An 18,328-nucleotide genomic window follows, 5' to 3' on the forward strand; every position below is an offset into this window, starting at 1 on the left:
ATTTAGGAAAAGTGAAAATTTCCACAAAGATTAATCCAAACAAATATATAATGGCATATGGGACTCTTGGACTTAAACCCGGGAACAGATTCCTGGGATTCAAGAGCCCCCTCACCACATCAAGGTGGTCCCAAAACAAGGGGGTTCAACACTGTTGTATCTTTTCTGGAATGAATCTAGAAACATTGATTTGTTTTGTATTTCTTCTTCCAGATTTGGTAATGTCACTGTGCCTTGTACACTGTTCATGGTATCATGCCTTGTAACGCTTATATTTATGTCCTCTATGTTTTTAATGTTTTGATAATTTTCTGACTGGATTCTGGTTGTTGTTTCAACTAACCATTCCCTTTTTTTCATTTGTCTTAGGCTCATCTCTTGTGATGGGCATCGGTTGAACAAGTAATTTTCCAATTTTACTACAGATATTTCTTGGTCGGCTTGCAAATTCAAAAACCTTGACCAGTCTGATTCTCCAAAAAGGGATTCAAAGTTGAGTCAGGTCTAAATTTTCTTTTGTTCATTCTTTTAGGGTCCAAAGGCTCATAGTTGAAAAGTTTGAACTATATTTTTGTTCCTTTTTTTGAGAGGGACACAGGCACAGAAATGTCTGGCTCAAAGGATAATGGTTCCGTTGTAACAGTGCAAGGTCCTTTTTTTTTACAGGAATATCCTTTTTCTCGCATGGGTCATCAACATTTGGAGAATTTTCAATCTCCAAGGTGGATGCCAAAACAGTATCATCAGCTGGCCCAGGGGTACCTGATTCTTTAATGTTACTATTCATAAAGATTGAATAAAAAGAAAAAAATAATAAACCTGAAAACTTTAAAAAGATATCATGAGCCTTTCATGGGGTTTATTCTTCCAACTCCCAAATGTCCGCCCCCTACCCTACCCCACAGAGGATGGCACAATGCGATTAGAGTGGCCCAAATGTAAGCCAAACTTGCTTGCTAGGACTGAGAGTATTACAAGAATACAATCATCCCCACCCTAATCGTATTATGGGCAAACCAGATAGAATGCCGAGAGTCCTATCCCCAGAGCCAGATCCCCCTGGAATCCATGGCCCAGCCCTGCAGAATAGTTCCGCCCTTGAGATATCAATCTGATATTTCTCAGGTCCTAACATTATTAAGTAGTTGATGATCCTACCATAGTTCTCACTATTTAGCTTTGGATATAAACCCAATCCCAGCTATGATATCTTTTCCTACATAACAGGCCCAATAAATTTTAGCAAAAGTGAAAAATTCCACAAAATTAGTCCAAAGAAATGTGTAATAGTATATGAGACTCTTGGACTTAAACCCAAGAACAAATTCCTGAGGTTCAAGAGCCCCCTCACCACATCAAGGGCGACCGAGATAGGGGAAGACGGGTCGTACTTCTTATGAAATTTCAGAGTTGACTGATCAAAACTAAGTCGGAGGGATCGGTTGATGACGTCATAAGAACTAGCCATGACATCACAAATCCATCTGTGACGTCACAGGAGGAGAGGACTCTAACAAAGCAGAAATTACTATGTGTAAGAGTAGGTTTAAACACATATTCTCATAAAAATTGCAATAATATAAGTTTATATTATATATATGATAAAAGGGCAACCAAAGTGACGGGCATCGGATGACTAAAGATTAGAAGGGAGATGAGAAGCCAAAGAAGCAGACAAAGGCTACATTGGAAAGCAGTCCGTCTAGACTGGTACTCCTGAATGATGACGTAAACTGCACACCTGAGCCTGGAAAAGAACAACAACATGGCGTTGCCCCTACTGACCCAGGAGGGTAACAACCCTGAGTAGTCACCGCGTAGATGGAGCTCCCACACTCTGGAAGGAACACACTGCCATCAGATCTGGCTTGGTTCCAAACTTCCAACACAGAACTAACGAGTTGGATGAGGTACATCAGTACATGAAGCAGCAACACTGGGAGAGCAAAGAGACTGTAGAGGGGCTCCCAGGATCTGAGCGGAACACACCGCCGTCTGACTTCAATGTGAGCAGCAGGGCTGACAACTGTCACGCAAGAAGACAGGGAAGTCCAGAGGCAAAACATGTTCTGAACTGTAGTGTATGAAAAGAAACAAATAATAAGCCTTCTCCCTCAGGAAAGGAAGAACCTCCCACCCTGAGAGGAAGGAAAATTAATATATCTGTATCCAAGGGAAGGGAGTGAGCCGTACTACTCACAACCCTCCCCCAATACAGGAAAAAGACAAGATGGTAAATTCTGACTGGTCCTGAGCATGTAGTTGGGATCAGTGCAACCGCAGAACTTGCGCCATTAACAAATGTGTTGAGGGAGTGGAGGAGAACTTGCTATGTTAAGCAAGACGAATCCTCACACATAACCCTCGGCTGCAACACGAACCCGTAATGTCTCGATCTACACAACAACTGAAAGACTAAAACATTACCACATTCCCTGAAATTGTGTAGTCTGAATCAAAACATTATGTCTAAAAAGAAAATAATTAAACACACACCTAGACGAAGGTGTTTGAGAAACAACAGTAGTGATATAAAGGGAGAAAAACTCCTCACCAAAGCCTACTACGCGGTATGAGTAAATATATCACTGAAGACATAGAAATAAAACATAATGAAATGTCTTAATATATCAAAATACACAAATGTTTCAATATATCCAAATCAATATTTCAAATTACAAACATAAAATATACAACAAGAGGAAAAAGGCTGAACGGCAAGACAGAAAAGAAAAGCATGTCTTGTCGGGAGTGTGGCCAAAAGTAAACTGAAGAGATTGAATGCATACCGGTTGGGTGGGCAGTACCCCTGCCCCTACCTTTGGTAACTGTCAGAGATTGAATGCATACCGGTTGGGTAGGCAGTACTCCTGCCCCTACCTTAGGTAACTGTTACCATAACCGCCTTGCAAAAGTTTGACAGCCAGACTTTCCAGCCTTGCCGAAAGTTATCCCATATGTAAAGACCAAGGGTTTCTATTCGTGTAGGAACAAATAAAAATTAATTTGAATGTAAGAAAAATTTATATTCTATGAAGAAGGCTACCATTTTTTAAAAAACTACAAATATTCCTGATTTTATATGCCACTTCCTCTTGGAGTATCTTGGAAACAGAATAGTTACCATCTCCATTCCAACATTCTGGGAGGAAATGTGCTCCAAGTTCCCCATGACTGAGGCACTCAACCAACAGGAGCTTGACTGTCAGAGGAGCCAAGCATTCCACACAACATGGCAGCACTTACCCTGCCAAAAAAAACAAGCCATGCATTTAACAAGAATGACAAATCCCTAGTCAACACAAAACTGTCTCCCACCTTCATGGCAAACAATTATACTTCCATGGGAAAGACTGCTCAGTAATATCCAGCATTTTCTGGTCACTAACAGTCAGACCCTCTTATGTCTGCTGCCAGTGTTCTTTAACTTTCTTCCTGATAACAGGGAAATATTCTATAAAAAGCAAAGGAATTGCACTTGGGGTATTATTTAGTACAACACACTTGGCTAGTTCATCAACTTTCTCATTACCTGATAAACCGTAGTGTGAAGGTGCCCAACAAAAATTTACTTGCTGACTTCGGTTTGAGAAAAACAGCCATTCTAAAATATCTACAACTATTGGATATTTCGGCTTAAAAGCTCTCAGAGTATCCAGTTCACTTCTTAAACTACTACAAATAATAAAATTTTATAATTTAAAAGCTTTTCAAGTATTACAGTAAACCCCCGTATTCGCAAGGGATGCGTACCCACCCCCAGCGAATAGCTGAAATCCGCAAATAGTTAATTAAAACCTCTCTAAAAACACTTAGAACTGCCTATTTTGATAGTTCAAACACAAAAAAAACCCTCTAAAAATGCTTATACCTGAGTATTTCAATAGTTTTATCACAAAAAGTGCATTTAGTCATGAAAATATGAAAATACAGTAATTAGTGAATATTTCTCAGTAAAAAATACTGCAAATGGGCGAATTTTCCGCAAATAATGTGTATATATATGTTCCACAGAGAAATCCGCAAATAGGTGAGTCTGCGAATCGTGAGACCACGATCATGGGGGGTTTACTATATTAAAATGGCATGAAGCTCTGCAGTCAAACTAGATACACAACTCAGAAGAGACACTTTTTCCCTTTTTCAACCAGCCATTCCTTTTTTTTAATTTGTCTTATGCTCACCTCTTGTGATGTGCATCGGTTCAACAAGTAATTTTCCATTTTTAATAAGAATATATCTTTGTCAGCTTGTAAATTCAAAAACCTTGACCAGTTTGACTCTCCAAAAAGGGAATCAAAGTGAACCAAGGTTGAGTCAGGTCTATATTTTTTTTGTTTATTCTTTTAGGCTCCAAAGGCCCATAGTTGAAAAGTTTGAACTATTTTTTTGTTCCTTTTTTTGAGAGGGACACAGGCGCAGAAACATCTGGCTCAAAGTATAATGGTTCCATTGTAACAATGCTGGGTCCTCCTTTTACAGGGACATCCTTTTCCTCGCATGGGTCATCAACATTTGGAGAATTTTCAATCTCCAAGGCGGGTGCAGAGGTCGTCATCTGTGCCAAAACAGTATCATCAGAGGGACCAGGGGTACTCGACTCTTTATTGTTACTATTCATAAAGATCGAATATTAGAAAAAAATAATAATAATAAACCTGAAAACTTGAAAAAGATATCATTAGCCTTTCATGGGGTTTATTCTTCCACTAATGGTACAAGTGAGAGCCAACTCACAAATGTCCGCCCACTACCCTACCCCACAGGGGATGGCACAATATGATTAGAGTGGCCCAAGTGTAAGCCAAACTTGCTTGCTAGGACCAAGAGTATTACAAGAATACAATCATCCCCACCCTAATCGTATTATGGGCAAACCAGATAGAATGCCAAGAGTCCTATCCCCAGAGACAGACCCACCTGGAATCCATGGCCCAGCCCCGAAGAATAGTTCCACTTCTGAGATATCAATCTGATATTTCTCAGGTCCGAACATTATCAGGTAGTTGATGATCCTACCACAGTTCTCACTATTTAGCTTCGGATATAAACCCAATCCCAGCTATTATATCTTTTCCTATTTAACAGGCCCAATAAATTTTAGCAAAAGTGGAAAATTCCACAAAATTAGTCCAAAGTAATGTGTAATAATATATGAGACTCTTGGACTCAAACCCAGGAACAAATTCCTGGAGTTCCTCACCACGTCAAGGCGGTTCCACTTCGAGGGGGCAAAATATCTATAAAATATCCAGTATGCGGACTACCCTGTATGTACTTATGTACGCTGTATATGATGCGCAAATAACCCAGCATCTCTGCCCAGCATCTCAGTTCACTGCATATGCCTTTAGAGCTTGTGTGTTGTGTACGTACGTATTGGGGCGGATTCACATATCTTTCTGAATCGTGCCCTAAGATGCCTCCTAAACACTCTGCTGCTTCTATGGCATCCAGACAAGAGCCTAAACGCCAAAGAAAGATACATGTAATGACCAATGAGGAGAAGGTAGGCGTGGTTGTTATGTTAAGAGAGGGCAAAAGTCACGAAGAAATAGCAACCCATTATGGCATGACATTAAGTGCCATCATCTTCATCAAGAAGGGGCGTGAAGAGGGTAGAATGCTTGGGATGGCCATTGCTGGAGAAGAACTTGCTGCCTTTGTTCATATACTGTACTCTCTATCCCACCAAACGACCAGGATTTTGAAAAATTTCATGGTCTGACCAAAATTCTTAAGAAAGCCAGGCAGCAGCTGCAGATAATGATAGAGGCACGGAAGGATTCTGAGGAAAGGGCCACAAATTTTTCTAATGGCTTTAGTGAGCTCATGCAGCCCTATCGTAACACCTTCCTGAACATGTTCAATTACCTCAACAAGGTGATGCCTCTCGAAACCCCCTTTGCTGTGCAGTCATATCTTCATCACCATTCATCAGACTGCACAGCTAATTCATAATCATCATCTTCAGTCAAAAGTGATCACTGGTGAGTACAGTTCCCATATGGTTTACTTACATAATCTTAATATTTAGATACTTTAAATGTGCATATATATTTTTGCTCTCTCTCTCTCTCTCTCTCTCTCTTGTGAATTACATTCCAATGTTTCCCCTGTAAAAGAAAATGGGACGGCTCGAATAGCAACTATATGAAAGAAAATGTGTGTTCCTAAATACAGTACAGAATAAGGAGTACTTAGTTTTCACACGTAGTTGCAAGCCATATGTACAGTACAGGTTGACCATCACTAATCCGGCAATCAGTAGTCCGGAACAATCAGTAATCTGGCACAAATTTCGGCTAGAGTAATTTCTAATGTTTCCGCGCTGATTTTCAAATTTCCCGGGTCGCTGTGCCAACTCGCTCGCCGGCCGCTTTGATTTGGTGGCACCGTGTGCTGCATCAACAAACTGGTAGCCTAGCCTACATGATACTGAACTCCATTCACATTATACAGTATTATACAAACATCAACATAACGAATGTTCATCTTTTTCATGGATCTTTTAAAAAGTTATGCTTTACTACATTGTTTCCAATTGCGTATATTCTCATATTGCTTTTGTATTATAAATTGCGATCAGTGTTTTGTTTTTGGAATCGATATCGCGGTGTTTATTTCGCCGCATCTGACTAAGTTCAAAGTGCTTTTCTTGCTTCTAGTTAGATTAAAATGAATATGGATACTTTATTTATTTGGGGCAAGGATATTTTTCGTTATACAAAGTGTTTTTAAGTCGAAATATAACTTAAATACGTCTCGTTGTGAAACTAATTTAGCTATTTTTTTCGTTAATATATGACGTTCTCGGAAATTGTGGCTGGCCGTTTTGGGGGAATGTTTGTTTTGTGTAAAAAAAATCAAGATTCAGTTCGCTATTTTCTCTTGATTTCATCATAATACGAGCTTTACGTATTTATCTTTTATCGGCGTGAAAACAGTAGTAATTTGTATTCTTTCATGCCCAGTAGTTTTGATTAAAATACATTCTCTCCAGTTTTATTTACGGTCGAGTTTCATCCATGTTGCCGATGCACGATAATTTATAGTCATTGGCAGCTTTAACATTGTTTTCTCAGCTTCAGCTACAACTTGCAGCTTAAAGTTACTATAGCAGTATATTTCCCTGCCGATCTTTTCTCCAAAGTGAATAAGGGTATAGTGTAAAAAAATATATCAGTCCTATTGTACAGTACTTAACGTCATTTGTAACATAACTACAGTAATTGTGTATTAACGTACGATGGTTGAAATACAAGCACAACAGTTGTTACCCGATACGATTATTAGCAAAACAACAGTTTCCCGTTCGGTTGTTTATGGCTGTACGCATTTACGCAAGAGTATAACGTTACTAACAATATTTTTATCGTTCTCTTTTACTTTTTTAACTAGCAGATGGAATAAAGAGATGGAGGAAAAGAAGTTGGTCTATTGTAAGTTGGTCTCTCTCGCTGCCCGCACATGCGTGAAATCTAAAAATATTTTTCCTAAATATTTTCGTGTCAGTATTAATTGCTAACCCCATCGTAAACTCGAAATATCATAAGTCAAATTATCGTAACTCAAGCACTACCTGTATTTGATAACTGTCTTTTCTTTATTAACCAACTTGTACTGATTTATAGGATACTTTAATTCTAAGATGAGGTGCTTAGCTACTGGGTTTCGTGTATTCTAGCCTAACAAATGGCTAATCCGGCACCCTCCAGGTCCCAATGATGCCGGATTAGTGATGGTCAACCTGTACATATTTTTAAGGGTACAGTAATGTTGTAGGATGACTCTGAAATTATATTAAAGTGTTTTAAGATGACAGTTTAAGGTATATTTGCTTTGCTATTTGAACTATTAAAATAGGCATTTTTAGAGGGGTTTTTGGTGTTGTACTGATAAGATAAGCAGTTATAAGCATTTTTAGAGAGGGGTGTCGAGTATTCACAATTTTAGCTATTCACGGGTGGCTGTGGTCCCTATCCCGTGTGAATACCAGGGGTCAATTGTACTGCACTTAATATTACAGTAAATACAAAACTCCAGTTGCAAAAAGTTACCTTACTATTGTTGTTATTTCCCTATTGCAGTTTAGTAACACTGCACAGAAAATGAAAGGGATATGAACAGTTTACATATGTACAGTGGACCCCTGCCTATTCGAGGTTCTGGGTTCGCGGCTTCACCTATTCACGGATTTTTCCGTGGAACGTATACACATTATTTGTGGACAATTCGCCTATTTGTGGTATTTTTCATAGAGAAATATTCACTAATTACTGTATTTTCATATCTTCATGACTAAATACACTTTTTGTGATAAAACTATTAAAATACTCAGGTATAAGCATTTTCTACAGGGTTTTTTATGTTTGAACTATCAAAATAGGCAGTTCTAAGCATTTTTAGAGGGGTGTCAAGTACTGTACTGTACTCACAGATTTTAGCTATTTGCGGGGGGTTGCGGTATGCATCCCCCGTGAATACCAGGGGTCAACTGTAGTTTCCAGTAATGTAAGACTACAACATTACATGTAAACTGCGCTGCTTCCTCTTTCCTCAAACTATTCAGTGTATTAAAACCTTTTTAGACTACAGTTTAAAAAGCAGTAACTTGATGTACATTTTTAAATAAAAAAAATACATTACACTACAGCTCTGCACGATACTGTACCATACAGTTAAATGACACCTACCCATTCTGCCATAGAGTTGTGCTAGTTCAGCAAAACGGATATCATAGCAAATGCCAATACCAACTTTACACTGGGGAAGATCAAATGTTGTCAGCTGGTTTCCAGGGGACAAGCTGTCAGATTCACGAAATGTTATTCCACCAGGAACATCTATATCAAACAAGTGTATCTGCAGATTATAAAAAATTATATAAAACTTTGTTAAAATTTTCAGAACATTTCATTGGAACACGTCACTGCAATTATTATTGTCTGACCAAGATTACACAGAACAGAATACTGTACTCATTTGTGAAAAGAGAAGACATACCAAAAGAGAATTACAGTATTGTTAAATACATATGAAATAAAAATGGAATAGATAAATTAAAAACACTTGAAAATTATTTAAAAGACTACAGGAAATGGGGTCATGGTAGTTTAAAAGTATCACTAATCCCTTTATGAAATATTACTCAAATACTGCATTACTGTAACAGTAAGTATCATTACTCTTCAGCAACCAAAAGTGACTAGATTATTTTCAAAATAAACTTTTTAATCACATTCTATAAGTGTTGTTGCCTCAGACAACTTTAATAGAAAGTATCATCGGCAATACCTTCCTTAATCATATACAGTAAACTCAATTACTGCACTCATAATCACTTATCCTTAGCCCTCTAAATAACTAAAAAATACAGTCAATCAGGAAACCCTCCCAAAAGATCATACAATAAAACAATGCAATACTGAACAGCCACTTTCCCTCATGTATTAATACATACAGTACTTTTATTTACTACAGTATTTGAATCAAGAATGAGTTTAGAAATGTAAGATACAATATGTTTTCCTTTCATGCTTTTAAAAAATCTCCTGCTATATGCCACAAAATACAATCATTCCCAAATAATAGGCACACTTATCTTCAGGAAACCAAATAAGGTAAGAACTAAGAGTTTACAAATGATAGATAAATGATAGATAAGTGTGTACAGAAAAAAAATAATTTGAACCTTTTGGATTACAGCCCTTATAAACAATGACATATGTCGGAAGTGCAAGTGACTTGAGTGATAAACATAAAAATGTTTATACCTTTTTTGTTCAACAACACATAGCTCCAACAATTTTAATGGTAAACTATTCCATTTTTATTCATTTTCCAGCCAAATGATTGTTCTATTGCAATGGCATAAAAGAACAAAAACTTTATGTGAAATAATGAATGGAAGTGTGGCAATACAGTACAAGAAAACTGTCCACTTGTCCCCCAAGAAAGAAATGTACCCAAATGCAGATTTTGACATAAAAGACTTATTTTCATTAGCTGCCACTGCGAGTCCTTAAAAGAGCTGTTCTTATGGTCGCCCCAGGGATCCATAAGACAGACCAACCAATCTCAAAGAATTCCCTTACAGTTAATTTCGGCCAGAATAGTGCTTGTTGTCCTTTATGTTCTATCATTGTTGGCACAATAACAGATTATACAGTAAAGGACTCGCAAGACAAGAGGGCTCTATCTCTTTGTCTGCTTCAATTACCTCGCTTTCCCTTCATCTTTCTCACACAGATATGGCAACAGCACGTATATCAGCCATTTTCCTCGTTACTTATGCCAGGCCTATGTGAAAAAAATGTTCACCCCAGTCTATGCCTTTTGGTCAAGGAATGTGGGTGGATTTGAGGACTCACAGTGACTACCAAAAATTGGTTTTCCTTAGGTCAAAACCTGTTTACATCAAACCTGCTTATCCAGTTGACAAAATGGCTTGCCTTCTAATAAATAAATTGCAACACACCAGATAAAATTTTGGTCCAAGGTGAAGTAACAACTTATCAACTATATTCTTTATTCCTGATACCCATTAGGGTTTGGCAATAAACAGCAGGAAACAGCTATGAACCTATACAGGCAGTCCCCGGTTATCAGCGGGGGTTCCGTTCCAATGGCGTGACAATAAATGAAAATCTCGGATAACCAAAAATCGGTGATTTTCGGCACTTGTCAGCGTGATAACTGGAGATCAGTGCCTCTGTTAGGTATGTATCAGTGCTAATAATAGATTATCTGCGCCGATAAGTGGACATCTGCGCATATTAGAGGCGATAAGTGGATATCTGCGCATATCGGCACCAATAAGTGGAAATCGGCGCATACTGGCACCAAAAATGGCCAATTCTTGTCGCTAGACAAGCGCTGCAAAACCAGATCACCAATAACCGAGCCCGCCGATAACCGGGGACTGCCTGTATTTGTACTGTATTATCATTTAACTTGATTCTTTGTGAATTCTTCCATGGTGACTGAAATAAGATCTCTGGAAAAATTATCCAGAGCAAAGCACTGGGACTTCTTTAATTAGCCACTTAAGTAATGGGGAAAATGGCCAGCATACACTGTTGCCACATCTGTGTGAGATGGATGAAGGGAGAACCAACTACAAGAGAATTTTCAGAGAGTGCTTGGTCTGTCATATGGAGGCCTTATGAGACCATGAGAGTAACTCCTTTGTGGACAAACAGCAGCTACCCTATAAGAAAAAAAGTATTTGTGATAGATCTTTCTATTTGTTCTAGAATACAGCCAGAAAAATTACCTAATTATTGCAATGAAAAATATTGCAGGTTTTGATGCAGGAAAAACTGATTTTTGGTAATCGCTGTGAGTCCTCTAAGGAGTTCCACTCTCATGGTCCCCCCAGGGCTCCATAAGGCACACCAACCAATTACAAAGAATTCTCTTATACTGTACTGTAGCTGGTCTCAGCCAGAGTAGTGCTTGTTGACACAGGGATAGAATATAAAGCACTCCGGACAGGACGGCTCCATCTCCTGTCCTACAACAACTACCCAGTCTCTATGTCTCACTCGCACAGATGTGACAACAACCTCTTTCAGCCATCTTCATTACATGCCAGGTCTGTGCAAGATAAATGTTCACCCCAGTCCTATGCCTTTTTGTCAGGGGAAGTAGCTAGGTTTGAGGGCTGATAGCAGCAACCAAAAATGACATTTTTATAATAAAATAAAGTTCTATACAGTATATACTTACCAAATAATTACATAGCTATTAGTTTTTACTTTATGTGGCAGCTCAAAATTTAAAAATCGTGGTAGCGCTCTTTTGTTTTGGATGTAGGTAACTTGCCCCGCCCACTTTCAAGGAAGAATTGGTACAACACAGCTAAAGAGCTCAATTTGTTTATGCCCTATGTCCATAAGAGGGGAGGAGGGAGGGCTCCGATCATGTATTAAATTGGTAAGCATATATAAAACTTTATTTTATTACAAAAATGTCATTTTTATATAAGTAACTTACCAAATAATTACATAGGTAAATCCCACATTGAAGGGAGGTGGGATACAAGGACATATACTACTCAAAACCCTCACGAGATGGAGATGAATTTGAAACAGCTGGTAGATACTGCCTCTGGTCGGAGTTCCTCTCGACCTGTAGTGGCATTCCTTCTATCCTTTGTCCCCTATACCATGCCAGCTGCAAAGAATGGGCCTGATGTACTGCATTTTTCGTACACTGTTTCAATATTGCGAAGGTAAAACATAGCAAAAACTTACTTGCATCTCCAATACATAGATTGATTGCAAGATCGTGGAGAGTGAGATATTACGTTTGAAGGCCAGCGAGGTGGAAACTGCCTTTATTTCATGGGCTTTAACTTTGCACAAAGGCAGGATATCTTCCTGACTCCTGAGCGTGATTTGGAAATCTGTCCTTAAAAAGAGGTTAAGGCATTTTTGGATAAAGGATGTCCGGGATCCTTAACCAAACACCAGAGATTCAGCAAGGAATCTCTAATTTTTCTTATCAAGGGCAAGTAATTCACTAACTGTTTTGGCTGTAGCTAAGGCTATTAAAAATAAGGTTTTCCTCATCACATTCCTTAGAGAAGAGGAGTCCAAGGGTTCAAATGGAGGGTCCGAAAGCCATTTAAGAATTACATCCAAGTTCCATGCAACCGTGGTAGATTTCTTTTGCTTAGGTGTATTCAATAACTTAATCATATCACTAATATCTGGATTTGAAGACAGGTCTACTCCCCTGTTTAAAAATGGAATTTAACATCATCCTGTACCCTTTAATGTGGATGTAGCCAACCTTTTCAAGACCTCAGAAACAGTAAAAATCTGCAATTGGGCTAAAGCCGTTTGAGAAGAGGAGATATTATGCTCTCAGCACCAGCCTCAAAAGACTGCCCACTTAGCCTGGTAGACTGGAGCAGAAGATTGGCGCCTACATTATACAGTTGCTTCTGCAGCCTTTCTTGAAAACCTTCCACTCTGACAAGCTCCCTGACAGTCTGAAGCCTGTCAGAGCGAGAGTGGATAAGCCTTGATGAAAACGGGTGAAAATGAGGCTGTACAAAAATATTAATGCAAATATAACCTTTTTCAAGAATTTGAATCTCAAACTTTACTTCAATTAAATAATTAATCAATTCAGTTATGTAAACCCTTGAATTTGTATGTACATGGACTTCCATGTCTCCAGGGTCCTTGGACATGTCATTAACTGACATATGTCAGACCTAACCAGGACGTGGAAGAAGCTCAGGTAACGCAGTACAAAAGTACCACTACCACCCTTCACTACCACCACCGTCGCCAGAGACAAGACGGATGGTTGTCGGTTACGAGAAATTTTGAGGATTTAATAGTTGGCTGGTCGGGTGATCAATTTCTACTTTCTACACTTTTTATTGATGGATCGTTTCCCGGAAGGTAATGCAGCTCAAGGGACTTCCTGTTGAATCACGAATCTTCATAAAGTGTACGAAATTAAACATGGGAAAATAAGCTCATCATGTGGGGGTTTGAGGTGAAGGACAATACATGGTGGAAGACAACAACTGAGTTCCAAGACCTTCGCTGCTGGCTGCCTAACTCAGATAAGTTCATGTAATGTAGATCCATGGGTGTTATGTGTAATAGTTGGCAAAAGTGTACTATACACTTAAAGATCATTGAGGCAAGGCCCTTCATTAATTTTTCAACCTTCAGTGACGTGATTAACGTATCGAGTATAAAATCATTTGAGATTTAAGTTTCTTGGTTTAGTCTCGATACCTTTTTTTTAATGTTAGTGAGTTTGGGGACTGCAACCAGTCGCTTCTTATAACTTGTCTTTTTTTTTTTTCACTGTAGTTTGAAGTTTCACTGAAAGGGGTGGAACCTTGGAGTGAAGAGAGGTCAAGAGCTATCATCTTGGGACTAATGGGACACTTTCATCAATATAAACTGGGGATTTAATACTTACCGTATTTAACGGCATAAAAGACGCACTTTTTTAACAAAAAAAATCCCCCTGCGTCCTATGTACATAATGTAGGCTCAAAATTTAAGAATTTTGGCCGAAATTATACATGAAACGTCACGTAGATGTTGTAGCCTAGCCTAACATTCGGTGTTATCCTAATAACCTATTAAAAAACAACAAAGTTTATTATAATTATTTATCATTATCACACTTACCATCACCGCAATTACTACTAGTAGTATTATAATCAATATCTACGTTGTTATTATCGATATTTTCATTAAAATGTGTTAATATCATTATCGTCGTCTACAGCGGATCGCCACATTCCACATTTACAGACTTATAGTACATGTGCTGCCACCTATTGGTGATTATCTCGAGAGCTTTACGGATAACAAGGCTTCGTTCAGTTGGTAGTTGGCAATTCCTGCTAACATTCTCTTTACGCATAACAACATGGCTTCGATCAATTGGTGGTTGACAATTCCTGCTACCATTCTCTTTAGGCATAATAACAAGGCTTCGTTGAGTTGATACTTCGTAACTCGTGCTAGCATTCTCTTTCAAGAATAATAACATGGCTTTGTTCAGTTGCTCACGAGACTCGAGCCGTTACATAGGAAACATTTTTATTTATTGGATTTTACCCCTTGATTGCATACTTTTATAATATATAATGGATATATATAACATATATTACCATAGGTAACATCTTTATTAATGTTTTTGTTGATTCTGCCGGTAAGAAACAATGTTTACAAATGAATGTGTTGCAATCTATTGGTAAACCTATGAGGTAGCTTTCAGCAGCAGATGAAACATTCGATCGTAGTAAATGGCTGATTGTATAATACATATTTTGATAAATATAAATATGGTAAATAACTTCTTTATTAATGTTTTTGTTGATTCTGTTGGTAAGAAACAATATGCATATGATAACCTAATACTACAGTTTTTACTTACCAAAATCATATGAGCATAGGCTAGGAAACCTTATTTTTTTTCCCTCAATGTCCTGCTGAAATTGGGGTGCGTCCTATGCAGACATGCGTCTTATAAGCCATCAAATACGGTAATTTCATGAAGCTATAGCCTTCAATAACTTCAGTCTTGAAACTCAAGTTTTATATTAAAGCTATTTAATTTTCATAAATTTTCTCTTATCCTCATTGGTCTTTCCATCCTAAAAATTACCAAGCAATTTTCATTATTTAGTGAAGAGGCTGTTTGAGAAGATTTTTTCTCTGAGGTAACAGAGAAGATATGGGAACAATTCTTTGTGTGGCCAAAAGGGAGCTACTAGGGTTATCAAGTGTTGTGGGTGATGAACTTCACTTCCCTCACCATGCTGAACAGAGGAAAAACATAAACGTCTAGATCCAACCAATCCTGCAGCATGGTATCTGTCGCCCATGCCTGAGGATCCAGAGCTGGGGAACAAAACAGAGGGAAGCGATGGTTTCTTGATGTTGCAAACAGGTCTATCGACGGCTTTCCCCACTGTTTCCACAGGTCGGTGCGCACCTGTGGATTTAGCGTCCACTCCGTCGGTAGAACCTATTTGCCGCGACTTAATTCGTCTGCAAGGACATTCAGCTTGCCTTGAATAAAGCAGGTCACAATGCTAGTACTGTTGTCTTGCGCCCATAAGAGGAAGTCATTGGCTGCTTCGTAAAGCGAAAAGGAATGTGTCCCCCTTGGTTCCTGATGTAGGCCAGTGCGGTCATGCAGTCCAAATGGACCGTGATTGTTCTGCTGAAGGTTTCTGCTGAAAAGAACTGAAGTGCTAGATGTATCGCCTTCAGCTCCTTCATGTTTATGTGAAGGCTCCTCCTGTCAGCTGGAGACCACATCCCGGAAACTTCCATGTCGTTGAGTAGAGCCCCCTAACACAGATCAGATGCATCTGAATACAACATAAGGTTGGGGCTCAGTGGAAACAGCGACTTTCCTGTTGAGAATCTGCCCTCTACCAACCACCACCGAGGTTCCTCCTTGATTTCGGGAGTGATGGGGAAGACAAACGAGTCTGGAAAGATTTTCCTGTGCCAGCTGGCCCTGAGGAAGAACTGCAACACTCTGCTGTGTAATCTCCCCAAAGGCCGTCAAGTTGATGGTGAGGTCACTGAGGGATGTTTCTCCCTGAAAGGGATTACATAGCCCTCTTTCAACACCGTTAGAACCCAAGATTCTACACTCCTGACCTTCCATCTGCTCCACGAATGGAGGAGCCTTGCTCCCACTGGGACACGGAGGACAGGTTCTCACAAGGGGCGGATTTGATAGAAGTTTTCTTGGAAGGTCGTACTGACCAGAGATTGGTCCGTGGTCGGGATTGAAAGCGGCCTTTGCTTCCTCAAAAGGGCTGCTGAGACAGAGGGGTCTTGGTGGACTGTGCAAGAAGGTCTTGAGTTGACTTCTTTTGAAGTTCGGCTGTCACTCATTCCAGGGTTGCTTAAGGGAACAGACTAATCTTATGTAATGGCATGAACAGGAGGGAGCATCGCTGAGGGAGTGACCCCTTTAGTGGTGAATGAGCACCCTAAGTCCCACTTCTTCAGAACCCGTTGTAAAAGTGGCTGCAAACTCATAAGCAACGTCTCTCACTGTTCTGTCGGTGTAAGAAAGTGCCCCTAACCTACCTGCAGCGAAGTTCTCCTGCAGAATGGCACATGGCCCAATCCTCGATCTTTTTGGCCAAAGCCCCTACAGTCCAACTGAGGAAACTTGGGACCTCAAAAGCCTTGAATATGTCCTTGATGAGGTGATTAACTCCGAAGCAGTGAACAAAATCCTCGGTGAGGAAAACGGCAAACGACATGTCGCATCAATGAGGCTGGAGAAGTCCCCTTGAGAGGAGGCAGAAACCCCAAAGGAAGGAACTTCCCCGGAGGATTACGACAAATACTTGTATTGTATTAACCTAGAAGGGGGAGGGTTACAAAACACTGCTTTGCCCACATCTCTCTTCTCCGACAACCAGCTGTCGATGCAGGCCAAAGCTTTCCTAGAGGAAGAGGAAAGCACCATCTGAGGCAGCCTGGGAGTCCCTGCAGGTTGACACATCATGAAAGCAGAACCCGTAGAAGACAGTGTCACCGGAAAGAAACATGCTAAAAAGAATCTCAAACGAGCTGAATAATTCGTCGTTGGTTGTTCCTCAGCCAAAGGTTTCTCCTCCAAGGAAATAGGCGACATAGGAGGGTTCGGAAGGTCCTGTGACATCGAAGCTGGCTTCTGAAGGAGGCTCAAAATGTTGTCCAACTGACGTTGAATAAGAGCCAAAGACAGGTCCTCAACAACAGGAGAAATTACACCTGTCATGCTAGATACTGGCTGTCCTCCCTGGGACACTGAATGCTTGACGGCAATGAAGTACTCACAGAAACGGGACGCTCAGATATTGAACACTCACATATTGAACAATTGGACACTGGACACACTAACAGATGCGAAGTGTTTCACAGACACTGGACGCTCATGCAATGGGCGCTCGGACACTGGGCACTCATATGATGGGTGCTTGGACAATGATTGCTCACGCACTGAATGCTCGGACACTGGGCACTCGTACAATGGGAGCTCGAACATTGGGTGCTCATATGGTGGGAGCTTGGAAGCTGAACGCTCATACATTGGGAGCTCGGACTTTTGGCACTCGGTGGACACTAAAGAGACATGAGGGGCTTGACCAGGATACTCCCAAAAACTGCAAGACAGGAGCGGACTGTGAGCCCTCTCCATAGCTCACTTACGGACAGGAGGTGAATCAACTTCCACTGGGGAGCCAGGCCTTTTCAACAGCCTCGATACACTAGAATAGCGGTAACTTTTTGGCCCAGTTAGAGTCCAAGTCACTTGATGACAAAGTATGCACATCCAAGCAGACGCCTGGGACTTACAGACAACAGGCTCGGTTAAGGAAGCGGCTACCCATGGGCAAACCCCACTGACCTCCCTTGGACTGCCAGTTTGCTTCCTCCCAGGTGAGCAAGGGAAGTTTAGCAGGGACCTTAGTCTAGGAGCGTTGATGGGACGCGTAGCCACCCCCTCTGCTAACACTGCACTTGTACCACCATCGCTGTTAAATCTGTCCATCAGGACTCTAACTGAATTCCCAATCTGGGAAATGGTATTAACCCAAGAGATCAAATTTCTGATCTACACACGCTTCTAGGCTGGCAATGGCACTGGGGTCGGAAGAATGGGAGCCAGGGATCGGAGCAACTGGAAAAGTTGGATGACTGGAGATAGGAGAAAAGGCAGTCACAGGTGTTGAAGGGACAGGTAAATCAGCAACATCTACTTTCAGAGAATTATCTTGACTAGCAGAAGCTCTAGCTTCAGCCCTAGCGGTTGCCTT

General features: G+C 40.1%; 1 protein-coding gene across 6 annotated transcripts in view; it reads right to left on the reverse strand.

Annotated features, from left to right (window-relative positions):
* Positions 1 to 18,328, reverse strand: part of LOC136834444 (omega-amidase NIT2) — a 262,580-nt gene that overhangs the window by 59,934 nt on the left and 184,318 nt on the right. For all 6 annotated transcript variants that reach the window (XM_067097048.1, XM_067097047.1, XM_067097045.1 and 3 more), the window contains one exon: positions 8,697 to 8,865. In XM_067097048.1, coding sequence (XP_066953149.1) covers positions 8,697 to 8,865 — 169 coding nt within the window. The remainder of the gene's footprint in view (positions 1 to 8,696; positions 8,866 to 18,328) is intronic.

This window comes from Macrobrachium rosenbergii, chromosome 53 (genome assembly GCF_040412425.1).
Source record: "Macrobrachium rosenbergii isolate ZJJX-2024 chromosome 53, ASM4041242v1, whole genome shotgun sequence".
Taxonomy (NCBI): domain Eukaryota; kingdom Metazoa; phylum Arthropoda; class Malacostraca; order Decapoda; family Palaemonidae; genus Macrobrachium; species Macrobrachium rosenbergii.